Below are 23,427 nucleotides of genomic sequence, written 5' to 3'. Positions count from 1 at the left end.
CAATTATATATGCCATGTATAGAGGCTTCTGATGCTAAAGCTTCAACACTTTGGTTACCTGATGCGAAAAGCCGATTCATTGGAAAAGACTCTGACACTGGGAAAGATTTAGGGCAATGGAGAAAGGGGCAACAGAGGATGAGATGGTTGGATAACATCACCAACTCAATGAACATGAGTTTGAGCAAACTCTGGGACGTAGTGAAGAACATGGAAGCCTTGCATGCTACAGTCCATGGGGTCACAAAGAGTCAAACAGGACTTAGCAACTGAACAGCAACAGAAGGCTTCTATTTTCCAGATTAGGGAACTGATCCACTATCTGAGAAACAGGGTCCCCAAGACAGACATTTTTCTGACAGAGTGCTATTTCGTCTTCCATTCAGAAATCAGGCCATTTGAAAGGAACACCTTCAACATCACCATATTCTATTAGGAAAAGTTCAGCACACCCTGCAAATCAATATATATAACACCTAAAGAAATCCATAAGTTCAGAGCTTCAATTCTACTACATGAGAAGGAAGGAAAAAAAAAAAACTTTGAACCTTGTTTTCAGAAAGAAGTATCAATTTGTCCAAATCAACTTTAAGAAAAACAAAGTCAGTTAAGAAAAACAAACTCATTCTGGCTTTCCCTTCTATAATCACGGATTGCTTTCCGAAAAGACAGGTGTCTGTCTGCTGACACATGTGACCACAGGCTACAGTGGAAGGCCCCCGCTACAAGCCCAGAGCAGGCAGCAAAGAGCAGGCAGGCAGAGCCGCCAGCCAGAGCAGAGAAGTGGCCACATCCGGGCTGCTCACCAACTCCATCAATAAGGCTCTCTTGTGCCAGGCTTTTAAATACCTTCATTTTAAAATTAGATTTTGATTTTTTTTTCCCCAGAAACAGCTAAATCTCTGTTCAGCTACCCAAACATATTTTACAACTTAGATTAGTGTGTTCTGCCTTCCTGCTTTTTTTTTTTTTTTTTGCAGCTGTTACTTTTAAGAGAGCACATTTTGCCTTCCAAATGAGAAGGGAGGCTTTTATTTAAAGGAGGAATTTTTCTGCTCGTTGTCATCTGGGCATCCTCCCTACTTTTTATGATTTCAGAACCTGCTTAAAACATCTTCATATGCAAACTGTGCAGAGGCAACCGGAGTGGAAACATTCACAGTTTCAAACTTGATAGAAAACATAGAAACAAACCAAAATGTAAGCCCAGTCAGATGACAGAGGGCAGAGAAAAGCTCACTTGGTTTCACCTTTTCTCTAGCTGGAACCACTTATTATAGCATCTATGCAAGAAATTTAGGAAAAGGGATTCACAGCATGAATTGTTCTTTTCAGCCACTCCATGGCAAAAAAAAAAAAAAAAAAAGCCTCACCATTAGGGTCATCTTTGATTATCAGAATATTTATGTCTCTACTTACACATATCACAGGGCTTCCCTGATAGCTCAGTTGGTAAAGAATCCACGTGCAACGCAGGAGACCCCAGTTTGATTCCTGAGTCGGGAAGATCCGCTGGAGGAGGGATAGGCTACCCACTCCAATATTCTTGGGCTTCCCTTGTGGCTCAGCTGGTAAAGAATCTGCCTCCAGTGCAGGAGAGTTGGGTTCAATCCCTGGGTTGGGAAGATCCCCTGGAGAAAGGAAAGGCTACCCACTCCAGTATTCTGGCCTAGAAAATTCCATGGACTGTATAGTCCATGGGGTTGCAAAGGGTCGGACATGACTTAGCGAATTTCACTTCACACATATCTTTCACCACACACATAGCTTAACAGGGTAGCTATGATGCCTATGAACTTTTAAAACGCATGGCACAATCGTATGCTGATATCACTAAAAGAAGGTTTGCATATTAAATGGCAGAATTATCACCACTTAAAACTACATCTTTAAACAGGGATTGTCATATGGTATAAATGTGGTTATTTTCCTAATATTTCTCTAGAAAGTTGGTTAAGATATAGAAGACAAAATAATCGGGGGTTAAATAGCATTCTTGAGTAATTTATACAGTTTCCCTAAGAACAAATGTATGTTCTATTTGCTTGAGCAAGGATGGATGGAAATTTTCAAAATCAGCATTGCCTAGGACTTCCCCAGTAGTCCATTGGTTAAGACTCTGGGCTTCCAATGCAGGTGGCGCAGGTTCAGCCCTTGGTTAGGGAACTAGCATCCCACATGCCATGCAGGGAAGCAAAAAAATAGTTGTTTGTGTGTGTGTGTGTTTTAATTAAAAGAAAATATTCAGTGTTGCCCATTTCTTAAGGAGTTCACAGGACATGATTTATTTAACTGAGCTTCCCTATTGCCCATTGGCTTAATGGTTAAAAAAAAAAAAAAAATCCACCTTCCAATGAAGGAGAGACAGGAGATGCAGGTTCCATTGAGTTGGGAAGATCCTCTGAAGGAGGCAATGGCAACCCACTCCAGTATTCTTGCTTGGGAAATCCCATGGACAGAAGAGGCTGGTGGACTACAGTCCATGGGGTCAAAATGGGTTGGAAACACCTGAGCACACACACACACATTTACTATATAATTAGGGTTCGTCCATTTATATGGAAGGACACTGTATAAGATACAGATTGTAGCAGTGGAGAAAAAATGCATTTCAGAAACCCTGGTTCAGAGCCCACACTTTTTCTCCTCCTCCGCCTCAAACAGGTTACCTATACCTGCCCTCCCATGTTCAACCGGTTTCACTTAGGGTCCCCATGACTTTATTATGCCATCTCCCCATAATATTGAGATTAATCATCTATATGTCTGTCTTCACTATTCTGTGCATACTCAAGGGGAGGGCAGCTGTTGGTACTTTTCCTTAACCAACTAGTTAAAGATAAATTTGTGCTGGTCTGAACTGACATCAGAGAACTTAGATAGGTAACAGTTTAAAATAGAATTCACAAAATTACAAGGGGTTCCTATGAACATTCCAGCCACACAGTTTATTATTCAAAGCTTCCATCGTAAATAGATCATTTCAAAGCTGAGACAATCTGATGGTTCTATCCTTAGGGCTGACTTTTTAAACTAACTTTCCTCTCTATCAATTTCTTTATCTCCCAGGAAATGCCACTGCCACTTAAAGTACTCTTTATATTTAATTCTTCTAATCTTTTCAGGTATTTGAAAATTGCTGTCAGTGATGCTAAAATATGCCACGTTTTGGGGAAAAAAAATTCTGATAGACATATATATAGCAGGTGCTTCATTGGAAGAAATATTATGCTCTAAAACAGAATGAAAGCCACAAAATGTATGTTCTACACAATAAGCTCTGGTGGTCTATACTTTTGCAAATTGGTTTCCACTGGCTAAGCTAACAGAACTTATCAGCTGCAGTCTTTCAAAGAAAACATGAACATGTCTTTACATTACATCATTTAAATTTGATCTTACTAAAAGTTGTCAGGATGGCAAAAAAAAGAAAAATCTCTTTATAATTACAATTGGGGATAGTCAATTATCTATTGACTTCCTACAAGGCTCAAACACTATGTTCTAGGGAGTGTGCTCAGTCATTCAGTCGTGTCTAAGTCTTTGTGACCCCATGGACTATAGTCCGCCAGGCTCCTCTGTCCATGGAATTTTTTTTAATTTGTTTGGCTGTGCTGGGTCTTAGTTGCAGCATGTGGGGTTTAGTTCCTTGAGAAGGAAATGAACCTGGGTCCCCTGCACTGGGAGCTCAGAGTCCTAGCCACTAGACCACCAGGGAAATCTCTGTCCATGGAATTTTCCAGGCAAGAATGCTGGAGTGGGTTCCTATCTCCTCCTCCAGGGGATCGAACTTGAGTCTCTTGTGTCTCCTCCTTTGGCAGGCAGATTTCTTTACCACTGCACCACCTAGGAAGCCACTAGAGGCCCCTGTGGCTAAATTTGGGAAACACAGATTAAGAGACATTTTATATTATTAATTTATGTATTTTTAATTGAAGGATAATTGCCTTACAAGGTACTGGTTTCTGCCATACATCAACATGAATCAGCTATAGGTAAACCTATGTCCCCTCCCTCTTGAACCTCCCCACCCACCTCCCTCCTCCCACCCCATGTGACCCCTCCAGTTTGTCACAGAGCACTGGTTTGACCTCCCATAGAGCAAATTCCCACTGGCTATCTATTTTACATATGGTAATATATACGTTTCCATGCCTCTCAATTCACCCCATCCTCTCCGTCCCCCTCTGTCCACAAGTCTGTAAGAGGCTCATTTTAAATCGCATGAGAGACGAGCCAGAAGGTGGCAAAATCTGAATAATTACCAAATGAACACACAAATGTTCCACAAACATCAAAGAAGGAAAAGCTGGGGATCAGGTGGCTTACGACAAATTCACAACAGAGAATTTGACCTCAAGTGGATTTTCCCTGGTGGAGAAAAGTGGAGAGAACGGACCTGGACTTGTATTATTGTTGTTCTTCAGTGCCTGCGCCGTGTCCAACTCTTTGGGACCCCATGGACTGCAGCATGCCAGGTTTTCCTGTCCTTCACCATCTCCCAGAGTCTCCTCTAACGCATGGCCATTGAGTCGGTGATGCCATCCAACCGTCTCATCCTCTGTCGTCCCTTCTCCTCCTGCCTTCAACCTTTCCCAGCATCAGGTGGCCAAAGTATTGGAGCTTCAGCATCAGTCTTTTCAATGAATATTCAGGGTTGATTTTCTTTTAGAGTAGACCGGTTTGATCTCCTTGCAGTCCAAGGGACTTTCAAGAGTCTCCAGCACCACAGTTCAAAAGCATCAATTCTTCAGCACTCAGCCTTTTTTATGGTCCAACTTTCACAATGGTATGTGACTACTGGAAAAACCGTAGCTTTGACTATACAGACTTTTGTCAGCAAAGTTATGTCTCTGCTTTTTAATACACTGTCTAGGTCTGACATACTTTACATCTAAGGAGGAAGCACCTTTTAATTTCATGCCTAAAGTTACCATCTGCAGTAATTTTGGAGCCCAAGAAAATAAAATCTGTCACTGTTTCCACTTTTTCCCTATCTATTTGCCATGAAGTGATGGGACCAGATGCCATGATCTTAGCTTTTCAAATGTTGAGTTTTAAGTCAGCTATTTTTTTTTAACAGTATGAATAAGCCTTGTTATGAGGTGCTAGCAAACGCAATGAGACACAGAAAGAAAATGAAATTTAGTGAAACTTTTTACTAGACAGAAATTTCTAGAAGGATGCTTAAAAGTAACTTAGAAGGATAGCTTGTGATTCTGCATGTCAAACAGATGGGGTTGAAATTTATCCTCAAGTCATTGGAGAACCAAAATTGACCTCTGATAGTTTAAGACTTCAAGTCTAAGTCAGGAGGTCACAAAGTGTGATCCAGGGACCATTGGCATTACTTGAGCACTGGCCCCATCTTAGAGCTAACTAATACAGGGGAAACTTCCAGCATGGAACCCAGCAGCCTGCATTTGAACACACCTCCTGGGTGATTTTGAGAATCACTGGTTTAAGCAAATTAAAATAATCAAGGCAATGTACCAGCTATAAATCCTTCTGCTGGCGGCATGCACAACAGAAACCAGTGAGAATGGCCTGAAAGAGAAGTTTCAGAGCCATTTCTGAGTAGAAGACCAGAAAAGAGAAATAAATGTTTTTGAAAGATTTCCTATTTGACATTTAACAGTATTTCAGGATCACCTTTTAACGTGCTATTAAAGCTTCTCTCTTAGAAGCTTATCATAAAAGGAAATTAAAAGTGACTAAGTCTCCGAATGGGGATTACAGCCTACTAGGTTTTCTCTCTCCTCTTCTGAATAAGAAATAGATTCCTCATCACGATACGTGTGTTAGGAGGGAACTGGGATAAAAAAGAACTAACATTTACTGACTACTTCTCTCTCTCAGGCTGCTCACATGCATTATGCCATTTAATCCTCACAAAAAAGTATTATGAGCCACACTATATTATTACCCTTTTTTATAGATAAGGATATGGGGTTCAAAGAGGTAAGAAAAGTTTAAAATAATCAATTAGCAAGCACAAAACAAGGATTTAAGTCCTTTTTTCCCATATGGTACCATCCCCTAGGAGGTCCAAAGATTCCGATATAAACAAGGAATTCCTATTATTTCCATTTCAGTTGGTGTTTGAGATATTCTTTGGAAGTTGTTCAATCTTGCTTATGTAATGGGGATGACATTTGAAAGTACTTAATTCAATTCAGTTTGCCTCTTAATGCATTGTTTTCGTACAAGCTTCTACCTCAGAGTGTATGGGTATCTCTTACCTGACCTCTCTAGGAGACAAACATCTCCAAACCCAAAGGGCTTGAGGTCCAGCCAGAAGAGAAAGGGTAGCAAACCCAGTGGTCCAGAGGTCACGGGAAGAAAGGAGTTGGAAGGATTTAATGGCTCCCCACAGGCTTCCCAGGTGACTCAGAAGTAAAGAATCCACCCACCAATGCAGGAGACACAGGTTCGAGCCCTGGGTCAGGAAGATCACCTGAAGGAGGAAATGGCAACAGACTCCAGGATTCTTGCCTGGGAAATCCCATGGACAGAAAAGCCTGGCAGGCTACAGTCCATGGGGTCACAAAAGCCAGTCATAACTTAGCAACTAAAGAGCAAATAAATATGGCTCCCCACATCTCCCAGTTTCTCCTCTCTGAGCTTTGCATCTAGAGGAGAGCCAAAGAAAAGAGAGATTTCTGGCTCAAGCTCTGCCTAGGACCCCAGGAAGAGATTGCCCAGTGGGCCACCTAAAGCTGACCTTCGAGTAAACGTGGAGGCGGAAGGAAGGACTTCAGAGGATGAGCGACACCCCTGCACCCACGCCCGGGGGACACAGGCCTGGCCCGGAAGTCCTCACAGTCCTCCCAGAGGCTCAGAAAGCAGCTGAGTGGTAAACCAGGAGGTAATCAAGTCTGAAGGAGGGCCAAAGGCCAGGTGAGGCCAGGTCAGGGATTTAGGAGGCCTCTGGGGCCAGAATGGCCATGTCAGGGTGAAGACTTCAGAAAAGGAGGCTACCAGGTCCTTCCCAAGTTTATAAGATCAGACCACTGAACACACCAACCCCAGACATCAGCCGTGCAGGCCAGCAGGGCCCAGAGATGGGAAGAGCCCGAGGAAACGCCCCCTTCCCTCTTCTTTCCCGGGGAAGAATCTCTCCCTTTGTCACTCCCCAGGCCCATGGAAGAGACTGATTTGCTTTTCTATCGTTCATTGTTTGACACACATGTACATACCCTTTATTATGTGCCAGGCATTCTTCTAAGAGCTTACATGTTCATTCATGTAATAGAATCAGAACTATTAGAATCATATACTATATATAGATATAGTATATATCTATATATATTCATATACATATAGAATCTATACTAAAATCAGAGGAGGAACTATTAAGTATCCCTGTTCACTGATGACAAAACCAAGGCACAGAGAAGTTTAGAAAAAGGTCCAAGAAATAGAGCAAGAAGTCAAAGACAGACTCTGCTTAAGTGCCAAACCAGAGCAAGTATCTCACGTGATTTACTGTTGCTCAGAAGAGCTAAACTGATCACACTAAGCTTTATAAACTCGACCACACTAAAATTTTTCAGCCATCATGGTATCCAGCATATGGGAGGTCCTTAGGAAAACCACGTGGGTCATGTGAGTGAAGCAATGAAGGAGGAGGAAGCAGAAAGGAACAGGAAGACAGAGGAAGGAAGCCTTTTCAAGTCAGAGTGGCAATGTGTCCCTATTTTCAACTTTGGGGGGAAAAAATGGCGGCAGCTCACATTCTTCCTACAGGTCCTCCAAAAGCTTATAACAGGTGAGTCCCTGGAGAAGGAAATGATGACTTAGCAGCCTGGCTGGTTTTCTCTTGTCTAGTGGCAACTGGAAAGCTGAACTACAGAAGCACTGCTTGGACTGGAAAGAAATCAAAAAACATCCCATTTCTCTTTTTTTTTTTTAATGGAAAATGTCCAATTATTCGAAGTATTTTTCAGTGATGTTTAATGTTTTTCCCCAAAGCCCACAAGACTGAAATACCACCCTCAGCTCAAACCTTAGTGTAAAGGTCTTCAAGTTCATTTTGCACGGAGCACATAGCTGCCCCTTGCGGAAACCCTGCCCCGCAGGAAGACAAAACGCACCGTCAAAACAACAGAAAGGGAAAACAAGGGCAGGCTGGATATAATTCTAAAAATCAAATATACGGCCTCCAGAAATATACTGTCATTTTCAGGATCAAAAGGAATGAACTGAAAGTATAAGGGGTTTTCGAGGCTTTCTGGGGCCCCATTAATTATTTCTGTCCCTGATGAGATATTACCAAATGGAGCCACTACTAACGCTGACATCATCTCGGCTCCCAGGGGGCAGTCTCATGGCACACGAGGCCTGCCACGGTGGCAGACGTATGGCACCGACAATATATTTCTCTGAGATCTGGTTCAGTTTTTAAAAATCTAACATGCCGCTGAATGGGTCCTAGGATACGGTATTTGTACAATGTAAAAAAATGATTCTTTGGGGGGAGAGGAGAAAAAAAGAACAGTGCTCTCAATGTTCAGTATCCTTTACATCTGCTGCTCAGCTGGAAACACTGTTAAAAGGCCATTAGGACCTTAAGGTAACAGACCTCGAAGGCTCTGAAAGCCAGGGAGCAATTTGCTGTTTGTGTGAGGATCAGCCCAGCCACTTCCTTTTCAAGGGCTGAAAACAGCTTCTGTCATGAGCCGTGAAAATCAATTCCACAGGAACCAGGCTGAAATGTGGCCGAAGGTATATACCTACGGGCTGGCGCTACACAGCAGAGCCTCCTTCTGGGCGTCCCTGGCACCTTCCAGAAGGAGGGGATGGGCCGTCTGGGACTTCAGAAGCCTCCAGGCTTCTCTTTTAGGACACTGGTTCTCTCTGATGCTTCATTAGGTTAAAATCCGAATTCTGTGTAGCCCAGAATGAAGATCGCTTCGGGGAGTGTCAACCTGGGAAAAGCCTACTCTGGCTTATTTATATTCCATCTTTCTGTTTTTCCTGATGATAGTAATTTGGAGAGAGGCTCATTTTTTTCTGAAGAATACTGTTTCAAAGCCTTTCAACATAGAAAGCATTTTTTAACTTTTTTTTTTCAAGTATACATGATATTTTTTAAAATAAATATTTCAGAGGAATCACAATGGTTTTGTCAAGAGTTGTACCTGATAAACTCATGGTTAGCAAGGTTAAAACTCACTTTAAAATGCATGACAGGTTTTTCAGTTATAGGAAATTATTATTCCAGTTATAATATGCAACCTTGGTTACCACATAGAATTAAGACAATTATAACCTATATTTTTACATATAGTCAACCCTCTGTTAAACTGCAAACCTTTGTATAATTTACTAAGCATACGCTGGATAAAAATAAATTGCCATTCTTAAATCATAGCAATTAGTTTATGTTTAGGCATATACCTTCTCACAATATTGAATTTATCTTTACAGCAATAACCCAGGCTGAGAAACTGACTCAAAGATAATTTGTTAAATTAATATGACAAAATGAAAAAGCATAATTTCATGGTTTTTTGCTGTGAATATCTGTTGCACCTAATGTATCCTTTTAACTGGAATTTAAATATGCTTACATATATTTTCTTGATTAAAATAGAAAAACATGTTTATACAATTTTGATATGTCTATTTTACAAAACATATCATGAAGATCTCTGATTTTAAGAAATTCTCAAGTTATTTTTTTCTAAAAAAAGGAAGGTGATAAGTGAAAAGAGATTATATGTATTAATTTTCTTGTTGATGACATAAGATTTGCCATTTGCAACCTATTATATTCAATTGAAATTGACCTTTTATGAGAGCCATGTGGTACTGTAAGCGAAATGAATATATTCTTTATGGCAGTCATATAAAAAGATTGGCCTAAGCTTTTAACATAGTACTTGACCTCCTGGTGTCTGAATACCCCCAAGTCTGTGAAAGAATATTGAATAAGATAACCACATAATCAAATGAGTAGTAAAAGCACAATAAAAGCCTTTCACACATTAGCACTTGATAATGTAAAAGTAACAGTCAACTATGTTCCCTAAATTCAGTACAAACATGTAGCTACAGGAGAGGCTGGAACAGATCAAGCAGGAATGCTCAGAAACCCTACATTTCAGGAATATTAACTGCTATTAATACTTTAGAATTAAAGATTATTTTCTAAATAGAGCTCCCATTATGTCAACGACCACTATAACTCCTCAAAATCATTTGTTAAAACTTCTGCTACAAAAAAAGAAAAAAAAATCAAGTTATTTTAAATGTTTCCATTTCTAAGTTTTAAAAGCTCCCAGTTAGGATTCGGAATAACATAGGATAAGCAAACAGCTAAAGGACAATATTTTCTTACTTTCCCAAGAAAAAAATTAAGGCCCGTCACTTACAAACATCTATACTAGCCAAAAGCATGGTGGCTTTTTTTCAAGTTCATTGCAAAAGTGCTATTGACTTTGCACTATTCTGACCCATTAAGAAAATAATAATTGATAGTTACTCATCTCTTTTTTGGAAGACCTCAGAGTGCTTTTTTTACAGAGTGGCCTCCACTCCACTGCAACCTTGAATGGAAACACCCCTAGCTCCCTGAAATTCAGCAGAGGAGCACTGGCCTCTGCTAATCTCAGCTCTGCTGAGGACACAAAAAGAGAAAGTCAATTTCTCAAGAAATCCGAGACGTAATAAGAAGCAAACACACTAGCCGATAAAGCCTACAGGACACAGGTGTGCATGCCCAGAATGCATTATGCTACATCTTTAATTAAATGCGTATAAAATGAAGAGTGACCAGCTCTAATGTAGTCTCCTTGTATCTGGAAGTCAGGAACAAATGGCTAAATCTGCACAGAAAAAGCAGCTCAGAGACAGAGAGCTGGGGCTGGAATCACTCTTGACCAGAGATACCTTCTAAAAAGGACCCCAAAGTCCTTCTTACTCACAGAAAGCCAACCATATTAGCAAAGAATAATACAGATGCTACTGCGAAAGAAACTTAAATTGTCCTTTCCCAGTTTCCCTTCCAAGCAATGTTGTGCTTTTCTTTTACTCAAGCAGAAATGCCTCAGTCAGCTGGGTGGGACCCGGTCTGCTCCAGGCACAGGTAATTAAGGTTTGAACTAATCCAGTCACTCGCTTTCCCTTGGTCCCCCTAGTGGCCAATATAGACATCTGGAAGAAGGCAGAGGAAATTGGGTGTGTGTGCAATTTGGAGCAGAGACGCTTTCTGAGTGGAGGTTCTTACCCAAGATCAAGGCGAAAAACAATGCAAAATCATTGCCCAAATCGAACTGGCTACCCTGACCAAAAAAAAATACAACAAAGTGTGTTTAAAACCACGCTGAATGCACTCAGAGTGTGGCTCCCACACTCCTCAAAAGATGGTGCCTGGACCGACAGTATCAACATCACCCGGGAACTTGCTAAAGATGTAAATTCCAGGCCCTGTTCCGGAACTACTGAATCAGAAACTTGGGGGGTAGAGCCCAGGCATTTGAGCTTCGAAAGTCCTCCAGTGATCTGACTCATGACAATGTTTATGAAGCACTGCTCCAGATCACTGGCTCTCCTCCCCACATGCACATCTGAATTCCTTGGGAAATTTTAAAAAGGAGAAGGAGGGAGGAAGGGAGGGAGACTACCTTCCCAGACCCCTTAAGTCAGAATACCTGAAGATGAAGCCCAATTGTAGGTTTCTTTTTTTTTTTTTTAATATCTCATATGATTCCAGGATAAGCCCTGGTTCCTTCCAACAATTCAAAAGAGCCAGTTGTTAAATTTTCTGGAATTTTGTGAGCTGGTTGTTAATCTGTTAGTGGCTCGAAATTGGCCATGGTGGGAACATGTAAACCACAAAAATTGGCAAATGCTACAAATCAGGTCTCCCCACACACTACCCTCTAGACAGCCAATCATTTTACATGCATTAGTTTGCCACTGGCCAGCATTGAGAAATGAGTCTAAAGCAAGAATGCCAAATATTTAATTAATTCAGATAGTCTAAGTCATCCCTCTCAGTTTCACCATTACCCCTCAACTCCTCGGGATTCTTATTAAGATTATAAAGATTAAGTAACCAATTTAGTGGCCATGAAAATGCAAAAGGCTATCAGCCCTCTTACTGTATATCCGTGACTAGCTCAGATCAACAGCCACAGTCCTTTCCCTTTCTCTTCCAAGCAGGTATAGAGTAATATTCCATTATATATATCTTCTTTATCCATTTCTCTGTTGATGGGCATTTAGGTTGCTTCCATGTCTTAGCTATTATAAACAGTGCTGTTATGAACATTGAGGAGTATGTGTTCAATCTTTTGACAAGACCATTTTACAAATGGTGTTTTATACTAACAATTTCATCACATGAAGAGCCATGTAATATCTATCACTCCTTTTGTACTATTAATACAAAATAATCAATGACTCAAGTTTAGTTTTATTTCTTTATTTGGGCTTCCCAGGTGGCGCTAGTGGTAAAGAATCCGCCTGCCAAAGCAGAAGACTTGGGTTTGATCCCTGAGTTGGGAAGATCCCCTGGAGGAGGAAATGGCAAAGGACTTCAGTATTCTTGCCTGGAGAATCCCATGAACAGAGGAGACGGGTGGGCTACAGTCTATGGGGTCACAAAGGGTTGGACACGACTGAGCAACTAAACAACAAGTTCAGATCAACAGCCACAGTCCTTTTCCTTTCTCTTCCAAGCATGGGCATAGGAAGCAACTGTGGAATGAGAAGGGTGGGTAGATACACTGGGGGACTTCCGAGGGCAGACTGCCTCATCAATGTAGAGATGTGCGTGGGAAGGAATGGTCCCTCCGTGTGACTCAGCGCATTGTAATGAGGCTTTGCTTCTTGGTACTCCAGCAGCCTTCTTGGTTTTCATCTTGTAGCTGATGTGGATGATGGACGGACTGAGGACAGAAGGGTCAAAAGATGGGGAGAACCTGAGAGTGGGTCATACTGTTCACTTTCCACCTTCCCACCCTAGAACTGCTCTATGTTGAGACTTCTTTGCATGTAAAAGAATGGCTCTCCTTGGTTGTGTGAACCAGTTGAGTCAGGATTTTCTGTGACCTGAAGCCATAAGTATTTTAAGTGACACAGATTCTTTCAGGCAAGAGGTTCAACGGCTTGTCCTCTTTAAACCTTTTTAGTAGAACTTCTAAGTAGCAGAGCAGTTTTTAAAGGTTTTTTTTTTTTTTTTAATTTTACCTCTTCTTTCTCTGATGACATCATTCACCCTTTTCTCTGCCTCTTATCTTCATCTGTGCCCTCAGCTGCTCATGTGTTAGTACTGAAAACCGCTCCCTAGCTGTCCTCCTTCCATCTCCGAACTCTTCATGACCCCTCTCTATTCCATCCTGTTTATGCTTGCCTGACCTAAAACAATACTCTCGTCAAGTCCCTTCACTGCCTTGACTCTCAGATGATAATCGACTTTCTGCTGTATAAAGCCAAGGATGCCCAACGTCTGTCAAAACTCCAACCCCACCCTACCTGTTCAACATCACTTCTCACAAGCTCTTAATCAACCCCTTTCTGACTCTCCCCCAGAAGCTTTATTTTGCTCACCCAGTTAACCCCAACCCTAGTGGCTTCTTTCATGGCCCTCCGTCAAAGGTGACCTTCAAGGTTCCTGTGGTGGTAAATTTTACATGTCAACTCAACCAGCCTAAGGAACATCCAGATAGGTGGCAAAACATCATTTCTGGGTGTCTCTGTGAGGGTGTTTCTGGAAGAGATTAGCACTTGATTCAGCAGACTGAGTGACCACTGTGGGCAGGCATCAGCCAATTGCTTGATCTCCTAAATGGAACAAAATGGTAGAGGAATGGTAAATCCTCTGTCTCTTCTTGAGCTAGGATGCCCACATATTCCCGCCCATAGACATCAGAGCTCCCTTTTGATTCAGACTGACCTATCCCACATGCTTTCACGGGTAGTCAGTTTGCAGAGAGTACACTGTGGGATTTCGCCTGTGTAACTACGTGAGCCTCCTCCTATAATAAATCTCCTCTTCTATATCCCTAACTATCTATCTATCTAATAAGTCTCCCATATATTTACATATGAGATATATATTCTTGGTTCTGTTCCTCTGGAGAACCCTGACTAAAACTCTCCCAATAAAATTTTACCTCCTCCTTTCAGCAAGGTCAAAGAAATCTCTTCCTAATATGATTCTTATCATTACAGTCAGTCACGTAATTTGGCACTTAAGCCATAGACACACCTTGGGCAATGAAGTAACCATTTTTTTTAAATAAATGTATTTATTTTTTAATTGAAAGATAATTGCTTTACAGAATTTTGTTGTTTTCTGTCAAATATCAACATGAATCAGCCATAGGTGTACGTATGTCCCCCGTAACAATTTAATATAGTCTTCACCTTGCTGCTGCTGCTTATTCACTTCAGTCATGTCTGCCTCTGTGTAACCTTATGGACTGCAGCCTGCCAGGCTCCTCTGTCCATGGGGATTCTCTAGGCAAGAGCATTAGAGTGGGTTGCTATGCCTTCCTCCAAGGAATCTTCCCAACCCAGGGATCAAACCCGGGTCTCCTGCCTTGCAGGCAGATTCTTTACCCCTGAGTCACCAGGGAAACTCATTCTTCATCTCAATGAAAATTTTAAAAATATATTTTTTTACATTGTACACTGTATAAAAAACATACATTTTTTACTTGAATTTCAAAATGAGCACAGCTGACGACATATATTTTGATAATTCTATACTTTCTGAGAGTTAATGACACAGCTCTGTTTGGGAAATCTTTTTCTCTTGGTGACCCTAAAACTCCTCTGCTGGTTTCATGATATTCTGTTGCCACTAAAGAGTACACATGACCTGTGTCAAAGTATTTATATAACCTTGTTAATTTGATAAACATTTCTGGGACACATGATTCTCTCTTTCAATCTCTATTTCACACACACACACACACACACACACACACACACACCCCAATACTTATTCACTGTCAGACACACAGTAGATGCTCAATAAATGGACTGATTGATGGTTTGAGCGGTTTCAATTTTACTTCCTAAATATGTCTCGAACCCTTTACTTCCTGCCACTCCCACAGTTACCACTCTGGGTCATGTTAACATCTCGCCTCTTCCTGTATCTGCCTTTGGCTCTCCTCCAATCAGTGCTCTACAAAGCAACCAAACTAACACTCAAAACCATGTCCCCTTCTGATTAAAACACTTCTTCAACAGCTTCTCACTGCTCTGGGTTAAAGGCCATATTCACTGTAGTGAGTTGGACAGATTACAAGGCTGGTCAAGGAAAGAGACAGGGCCAAGCAGACAGAACAAGCTTTATTTGGGAGGCACTTGGACAGGCTGCCATAGGAGAAGTCCCTCAGAGCTGAGCACTTTCCAGAGGCACCAGAGAGTTCCCTGCAAGGAAGAGGAAGGACTGAAAGATCCTGCCAGGCAAGGGGGATGAGGTCTCTGGGCAACGGTGCTCAGCCACAGGGTGTTAAGGGCACAGCCACTTAAGAGTCTTTTATAGGCCCAGGGTACACAAAATAGGGAGGTTCTAAATAGTTAAAAATCTGCTTCTTTGAGCTACAAACAGTTGACTTTAGCCAACAGGCTTTAGCACTAAGGGTCCGTGTCTGCAGCAAAAAAGTAAACCACGTTTGGTCAATGTGCTTGGGCCACCTTGGATCACAAGTCATCAAGCCAGTCCTAGGCTTCCCTGGGGGCTCAGACAGTAAAGAATCCGCCTGCCAATGCAGGAGATGCGGGTTCAATCCCTGGGTCGGGAAGATCCCCCGGAGTAGGGCATAGCAACCCACTGTATTCTTGCCTGGAGAATTCCATGGACAGAGGAGACTGGTGGGCCAGAGCCGCGGGGTCGCCAAGAGTGGGACACAACAGAGCGACTGACACTGACTTCTTCAGGCTCTTCTCCCAAGGCTCTCGTACCCTCTGCCCCTTCAGTGGCTGTTTCCCCGGGTTCGGGGCCTTCTTACCACACAGGCAACCTGTGTTCCCTTGGCCCCCTCCTCCCTCTGACTCTCTATTCTGGCTTCAGAGCCCATCACTCTTCCTCAAGGAGGCATTTCCATAACCCTGTGATCAGAGGACAGGATCCTATTAAACGCTTTCCCAGAGTCACGTACCCCAGTGCTGCGTGCTCATCTCGCCCATTCACTGCTAAAGGTGCCCTGAATTTCTGCTTCCCTGCTGGGATTAAAATTCCCTGGTGCCCTACAGCCAGCACACACAGTGACTTACACATAGTAGGTAAACAAGAACTAGTATTAGAGAAATGAAAAACAAATGCCTAAAAGAGATGAACAATAGGTTGTAATAGTAATCTATAGCCTGGATAATCTGTAAATGTGGAGTCAAATTTCTATTTTTCTTTGTTACTAACTGCATTTGTCTAAAAATATTTTTCATCCTGGAACATTCAAAACTCTTAAATATGTCCATCCAGGATTATTAGAGTTTTTAAACCTTCACCAAAGAATTAGTACTATGAAATCCTTTATTTACAAACACGCCATCCCAAAGAGTCAACTACACTATCATACACTGTCATGTAAATCACTAAGAACTGAATAATACTGGAGAAAACTATGAAACTATTTAAAGTCTCATTATGCACCAGCTTAAGAATTTAAAAGAGCAGAATTTGGTCTGCAAAATGATATAAGCACCAGTTTGAAATGGTAATTTTTCCTGTTTATACAGGCAAGACAATTCTAAGTCACCTTGCTGGCCTTCTGAGAGATATGAATTAAGGAGGAAAAAAACAGTCTTATTTATGATTTTACTTTTGTGAGTCTGAAAGATTAAGCTACTGAATTATTTTATTAATAATTCCTTTACTAGAGTTTTTATCCTAAAATCATATTTCTATAAAAATCCTGTGACTGAATGGTATGTCACTTTGGTTTAAAAAGACTCAATAATTTTATATTCTGTTAAATGTTCATAATATGCATAACTGCAAAAGAACAGTGGTCACCCTCTCACATAAATTATAATGCAATGCTTATACTACAATATTCTAAAGAACCTCTCACTGTACATTTTAAACCACTTTTGATAGTGGCCTACATTTCTGCTCACAAGCTATTACGACGTGGCACAGTTAAAAGATGTGAGTTTTATGTAAAAAAGTGTATCAGTCAACTCAAATGAACTCCTATTCTCAGTGATGACATATCATCTTCGAATTAAATCAGCTAAGAGAACTCTGTTTGCAAGGATCATTCTAAAATTAATTCCCAAATCAAAAGTCTAACAAGTGGTACTCCTAATAGCCCAGATTTTAGATTGCTTTGATACCTGGAATTAATGTGAATCTTTCCGTAATCTAGTGACTTGACAAATCATAAAAAAACCATTTGAAGTTCCACTAATTCATTTATACCTCACACTGTTCTTCGAAAGGATCTTAAAGACATCATCTAACGAAACAGAGCGCTAGGAAATCAGAACTCTGTGAAGAAGGCGGTTAAATGGAAATTAAATTATTCATCCCTAACTAGGAGATTTAAAGAGTAAGACTTTCAAACACTGTTTTTTCATTTACGTTAATGTGATATCTACATGTAAATTGAAAAAAGAGTTGGGTTAACAGCAAATGTATTAAAGAAGTTGGTTTGCTGGGGAGCAGAGGAAGGGCGGGCTTATTCCCTGGGAAGCCCACCAAAAAAAGGAAGGAACTGCTGGACCCAGGCCAGGTAAGATGAAGCGTTACATATTCTGAGATTTGAAAATGATAAACAAAGACTAAAACAATCACTAGTATATCCCTGGAATATTAGAGAATGTTCTTTTTTTTTTTTACTTTAGATTTTTGAGATAGATTTACATATTTTTGAGATAAACTGATATCAAAAAGGCAGGAGAGAATTTTATGCTTTCTTAATATTGAGCTATAGCCTGACTCATAGGAAAAAGTTGGCAGAGTAAGTTATTGAGAACAGCGTTAGTTATATTTTTCCCCCCTAATTTTTGGAGATAAACTTCCCTCCTCCTTCTAACCCTCATGATAATTTCCTATAGTAAGTTTTTTTGGACTAACCCAATATTCAGAAACTAGACCCAGTATATTGAAAAAAACACACAACACATGTTTTTACTTTTTATCTCTTATAAAGCCACATCTATACAACGATTAGGAAAATGCACAAATACACAGAAAATTTAGTGGTGGAAGCATAGCCAATTCCAGAGAACATAAAACCCAAATTCACAGTGAGTTTGAAAAATTGTAGATGTTGCAAGTAAATAGAAAAATTCTCAGCTTGAACTGTGAGTGAATGCATATGGTGATTGAGAATACCAGGCTATATAGGTATTAGATGAGAACAGAACTGATTTTACATGCATTCATTCAACAAATACAGCATGGCAGTGGGCAAGATGAAGTGTATGGACTCCAGTGCCTGGGGTCAGAGTGCCTGCATTTGAATTCTAGGCTCCTCACTTTGTAGCTGAGTCATCCTCAGGCAAGTTAATTATCTGTTGCTCAGTCTTTTCATCTTTAAAATGGGGATAATGACAGTATCTAAGTTATTAGAAAAAGTCAATCAGACAATGTTTAATGTTTTTAAAGTGGGTAATATTGTCACATAGGTGCTGGACACAGTAATTTCTACATAAGGGACTGTTAAGTAAAGTTACATTAGATAAATGAAAAACATTAACATGAGCCAATAAATTACCACTAGTCAGCAACACATGCATATTATAATTAATGACTCCAAAAAGGCTCAAAGCATAAAACAGAGGCTCCATAAGCATAAAACAACATCCCCTGAATTGCCCAGCCTTTTAAGCAGATGCTCTTCTCAGCTGTGAGTTCCTTTACAAGTTTGGAGCCATCAGTATGACTTGGATGGGAAAACAAGATAACATTACTGGTGCTGGAAGAAAAACCAGCATGTTTCGCACTGACCTTTGATCAGAATAACAGTCCTAACAAAGAAGCCGATGATACGTGGCTCACTATCTTCCCAGAAGACAGAACAAGAGAAAATAAGCAAGCACGCTTTGAAGGTTTTTGACTAGATATCTGGAAACGTTTGGATACCACAAAAATTACTAAGTATCAGAATGGATTGCTGAGAGGGGCTCAAGAGTCTACTCCTTTGGAGGTCTTTCAAACAAGGACAGATAGTCTATCTGATCTGCCTGGGATGGCTTAAAATCAGGGCTGAGTGAAGATTAATGGTACAAGCTGCCCCTTGAAGGCCTCCTCTTTCCCAACCACTCTCTGAGAGTCAAACTTTATATATGACCCATCACAGCCCCTCATCTGTTGAGTTTGAAGAATTCCCTTTTATCCTAGAATAGAAAAGGGCAACACTATTTCACAATTGTGAGTTCTGAGTAAAACTTTAATAATGTCATGATGAGACATAAAGTCCTCATTACTTCTCAGTTATTTTACCAGGCAAGCTACCTGCAAATATCTTTCAATTAGAAACAGCTCTCATGAACCTGAAATCTGAACAGCAGTTCCTTTAAATTCATGTTCCCTGGCAGAATAACAGCACATGCCGTTTCTCAAGCAACCCATTAAAAGTCCAAACAAGGCAAAGGCCAAGAAGGAGTTGAAGGGAAGGATAACCACCATATACTAGATAATTAAAAGTAAATAATATCAGGAACTAGGGAGGAGAAGAAAAGTGGGTTCATTTAATAACAGGACACAAATGATTCTTCCAACAGCAATGGGTAGCACTGAGTAAAGTTTACCTTGAAAAAACGTTGATTCTTAATACACAGGTACCTTTCATTTCATTTGTTTTTCCTATCAGATGTGCCTCTGACCCCCCAATGACCTATAGCTTGAGTATTTCAAAGGGTACCAAAAGTCAGAAGCTTTATGCAAAGTCAACAGTCCCCTCAGTCCTAGAAAGAGAATTTAACAGAAAGTGCACACATTTTAGAAATTCATAGCTAATTAACAAACCCTGTAATTGTCAAAGGGGGGATGGAAAAGGGGAAAAAAACCTGTAGCTAAAAATCTACTAAAGGATTTATTTCAACCACTGGGAATGTTTCAGGAAAGTCAATGGTGCCTACAGAAATCATATACACTGAAAACCTTCCCTTTGATATTAAGGAGATTTGCATTGTTGTAAAGACCTGTAGTCTCCTGAAAGCCCCACTATTCATTAAATAATACAGAAGCAATTTAAAAATACTTAACAATTTTCTTCTTGGAGATACCTTTTCTAAAATCACGTTGGGAAATATCTGTGTGTTTAAAAGACATAGTTTGAAAAAACCCAGATCAGAGGAGAAAAAGTTCCCAGAAAAAAGTGATCCATACTCTAAACCTTTAAAAAGTTGAATTCCGTGAGACTGGGAGAGGGAAAAAAGGGCAAAGCTGATCCTTATCAATTAATTAAAAAGAATGAAATAGCAGTAGACAAAGGGGAAGGAGAGTTAAGAAACTTAAGGATCTGTGGGGGCAGTCGCTCTCTACGCATTGATTAACAAATTAAGGAGCTCTGGAAAAGCGAGATGAAGTGACAGAGAGAGAAAAGTGGTCTTATAATTCACCACAGGTTCCGCCTCCGACTCACCAGAGGCTGCCTACGTCTGGCTCAAAATTGAAAACCTCTCCCTGTATATAATGCTCCGCGCTGTTAGCGTGATGTATAAGCTGTGTTTTTTTGGTTTTTGTTTTTTGTTTTTCAGTGCCTACATTTCTAGAAACGTGCTCATTCCGGGATAAGTAAAAACCCTCACTTGTAGAGTTTGTGCATCAACCATAAAACGGCAATCCCACTACGTATGCAAAATGCTTTTCACACAGTAGAGACCAGCTCCTGGGCAAAACGCAGAGAGGCTGGTGGAAATCCAGGGTTCTGATTCGACCATCTGAGGGTCACGGAGGACTTCGGCTGCCGGGTTTGAGCAGCCCGCGCCCTCACAGCATCCCCTGGCCCCTCGCTGTCTCTCTCTGCTCCGCGCTCCCGCAGCCAGGGGATTACCTCTCTCCAACACGTTTCATTCACTGAGCCCCCGAGATGCTCGGGTTCGGTTGGAACTAAGAGCCGGAAAACATGCACCCAAGCGACCACGCAAGTGGTCGGAGACCGAGCGCTCCCCACGCGCCGGCGCCCGGCCCGGGGGTTGGGGGAACACCCGTGGCCGGGGGACGCGGGGTCCGAGGGGACCCCCGGGACGCATCCGCTAGCGAGCCACCCGCTGAAGTTGACTCAGCTCCCCGGAGCGGGCGGACGAGGCCGCGCTCCGGACGGGGCGCCGCGCGGGGCGGCAGGGCTGTCCCCCGGACCGCGAGTGACCAACCGCGATCGGGGGAGCCCTGAGGAGCCGGAACGGCAAAGCCCGCCCCAAATCTGAAACGGGCAGCCCGCGAACTCCCCAGAGCCGCCCGGAACCGCCGACGTCGGAGGCCGAGTCCCTGGGTGGAAGGGGTGGGGGGGTGTCCCCAACCCCCAGCCCCGCTCGCCCGCCCACCCTCGGCCCGGGCGCCGGGCGCTCTGCCTCCCCGGAGGGCAGGAGCGAGGGGCCGGGGAGCCCTCCGCGTCTCTCCACCGCCCCCGCCGGCGCGAGGGCGGGAGCGGAGAAGGCGCCACTCTGACGGTGGCGCTGAGCAAACTGCGGCCGCAGTTCTTCCAAGTTTGCCTGAGCGAGCGGCGCAGGGTGGGCGCCCGACTCGGCGTGCCGCCCTCGCGCCGCGGCCGCCCCCGGGGGTCCCGGGCTCCCCGGCCCGCTCGGCCAGGGCCAGCGACGAAGAGGAGCGCGAAGGCGCGGGAGCCGAGCGCAGGAGGGAGGGAGGGAAGGAGGGCGCTCCCGCGTGTGCACACACAATGAGGCAGCCGGAGACGCACACCTTCCCCCCTCCGCGGGAGAAGCCGCCCAGAGCATCCGCCGCCCGGCACGGAGGCGCGGCGGCCCGGGGAGCCCCCGGCAGAAAGTGAACACCACAACTCAGCAACAGGGGGGAAGACGGAGGGCTTCCGGCGGCCCGGGGGACGGTCGGCCGCCGAGGGCTGCAGCCGGCCCGGGCCGCGCGCCCGCGCTTACCTGCGATCTCCTGGTAGGGGATGTCCGCCAGGCTGAATCCCTTGGCACCGTACGCCTGGCGGACCTCGCCGCAGCTCCGAGCCTTCACCTCCGCCCGGGCCGGGAGAGACAGCAGCAGCCCGGAGAGGGGAAGAATCACAGCCCCGATCCAAGAAGGCATGGTGCAACATGCAAATCCAGCTCCGTGAACCCCGGGACCCGTGCGCTCTTCACCTTGCCCCTCCAGCCGAAAGCCCGCCAGAGCCGGCGGCGCGCTCCTCGCAGCTGCCCAGCGTCACCCCCTTCCGCCAGCCGAGGGGACGAGCCGCGCAGCCCTCTGGACTGCGCTCAGCAAACTTTTATAAGCCTGATGGAGGATGGCAAAGCCAACCGGGGCTGGCTGGGAAAGCAGCCGCCTCGCTCCTCTAGTTCCCCAGACCGAAAACGGTGCAATAAAAACGAGGAAAAGGAGGAAAAGAAATGTTTCCCAAAACCACCATAGGGGTTGAGCGCTGCGATCCGACTTCCGAGCCGCGAGAATCCTAGCGCGCTGCCAGCTCGGTGAGCGGGAGTGTGCGGCGAAGGTGGAGACGCGCGCCGGCTCTCCCGGGAGGGAGATGGACAGGCGACCGCGAGGGTGTGCGCGCGCGAGTGTGTGTCGGTGTGAGCGCGGGGTTCTCGGGGACGTGTGTGCGTGGAGGTATGTGTTGGGGATATACGAGATCCAGGGGAAACCTCAGCTTCGCACAGGCTGAGGGAGCCTGTGAGAGTCCTCCTGAAATAGGAAGAGAGAAATCCTGGAGACAGACGCTGGGAGGCTAGAGGGAAGGAGAAAGGAGGGGAGGGAGAGAAACGTGCTACACAGTGCGCTGCCGAAATTCAGAGGCAGAGTCGAAGGCAAAACCTGGACTGGATTTCTTTCTAATCGGCAGCAGAAGGGGGATTAAAAGGGAAGCGTTCCTCTTTTCTTCATTGGCTGCACATCCTTCGTTCTCATCCGAAATGCTACTTTTAAATGCCATAACGAAGTCATCCAGGAAGACAAAGTATTTTTAAGTCATTAACTTACGTTATTAAACTATATTTTTGTGCCTGTAAAGGACAACGCAATGCCAATTGTTGCTCTAAATATGAGCAGCAATTCACGACCTACTGGAACACACAGCCCTCGCAGAAATGAACAATTAGAGGGGAACCGGGAATAGCAGGGCCCAGTCGCTGCTCTAATTACTGGGCTTATTGCTGTTTGACTTTTTTTTTTTTTTTTTTTCTCCTAAAGACAACGCAGGCATACATTAGACAGCAGTAGGTTTTTTGTTTTTTTTTTTTTAATTTTAAAATTTTGGTTTCTGGACTCAAAAATGTCCCCCTTTTAACTTCAAATGTTACATAATCTTGGATCAAATATCATTATCT

The 23,427-nt window shown here is 43.1% G+C and overlaps 1 protein-coding gene across 1 annotated transcript in view; it reads right to left on the bottom strand.

Annotated features, from left to right (window-relative positions):
- GPC6 (glypican 6) overlaps positions 1 to 23,158 on the bottom strand; it is a 1,190,689-nt gene extending 1,167,531 nt beyond the window's left edge. The window contains exon 1 of the mRNA XM_061133003.1: positions 22,033 to 23,158. Coding sequence (XP_060988986.1) covers positions 22,033 to 22,192 — 160 coding nt within the window. The 5' untranslated portion in view covers positions 22,193 to 23,158. The remainder of the gene's footprint in view (positions 1 to 22,032) is intronic.
- Positions 23,159 to 23,427: the final 269 nt, after the last annotated feature.

This window comes from Dama dama, chromosome 30, assembly GCF_033118175.1.
Source record: "Dama dama isolate Ldn47 chromosome 30, ASM3311817v1, whole genome shotgun sequence".
NCBI classification, from domain to species: Eukaryota; Metazoa; Chordata; class Mammalia; order Artiodactyla; family Cervidae; genus Dama; species Dama dama.
Note: the sequence above shows the minus strand (reverse complement) of the source record. Positions and strands in the feature narration are given on the sequence as shown.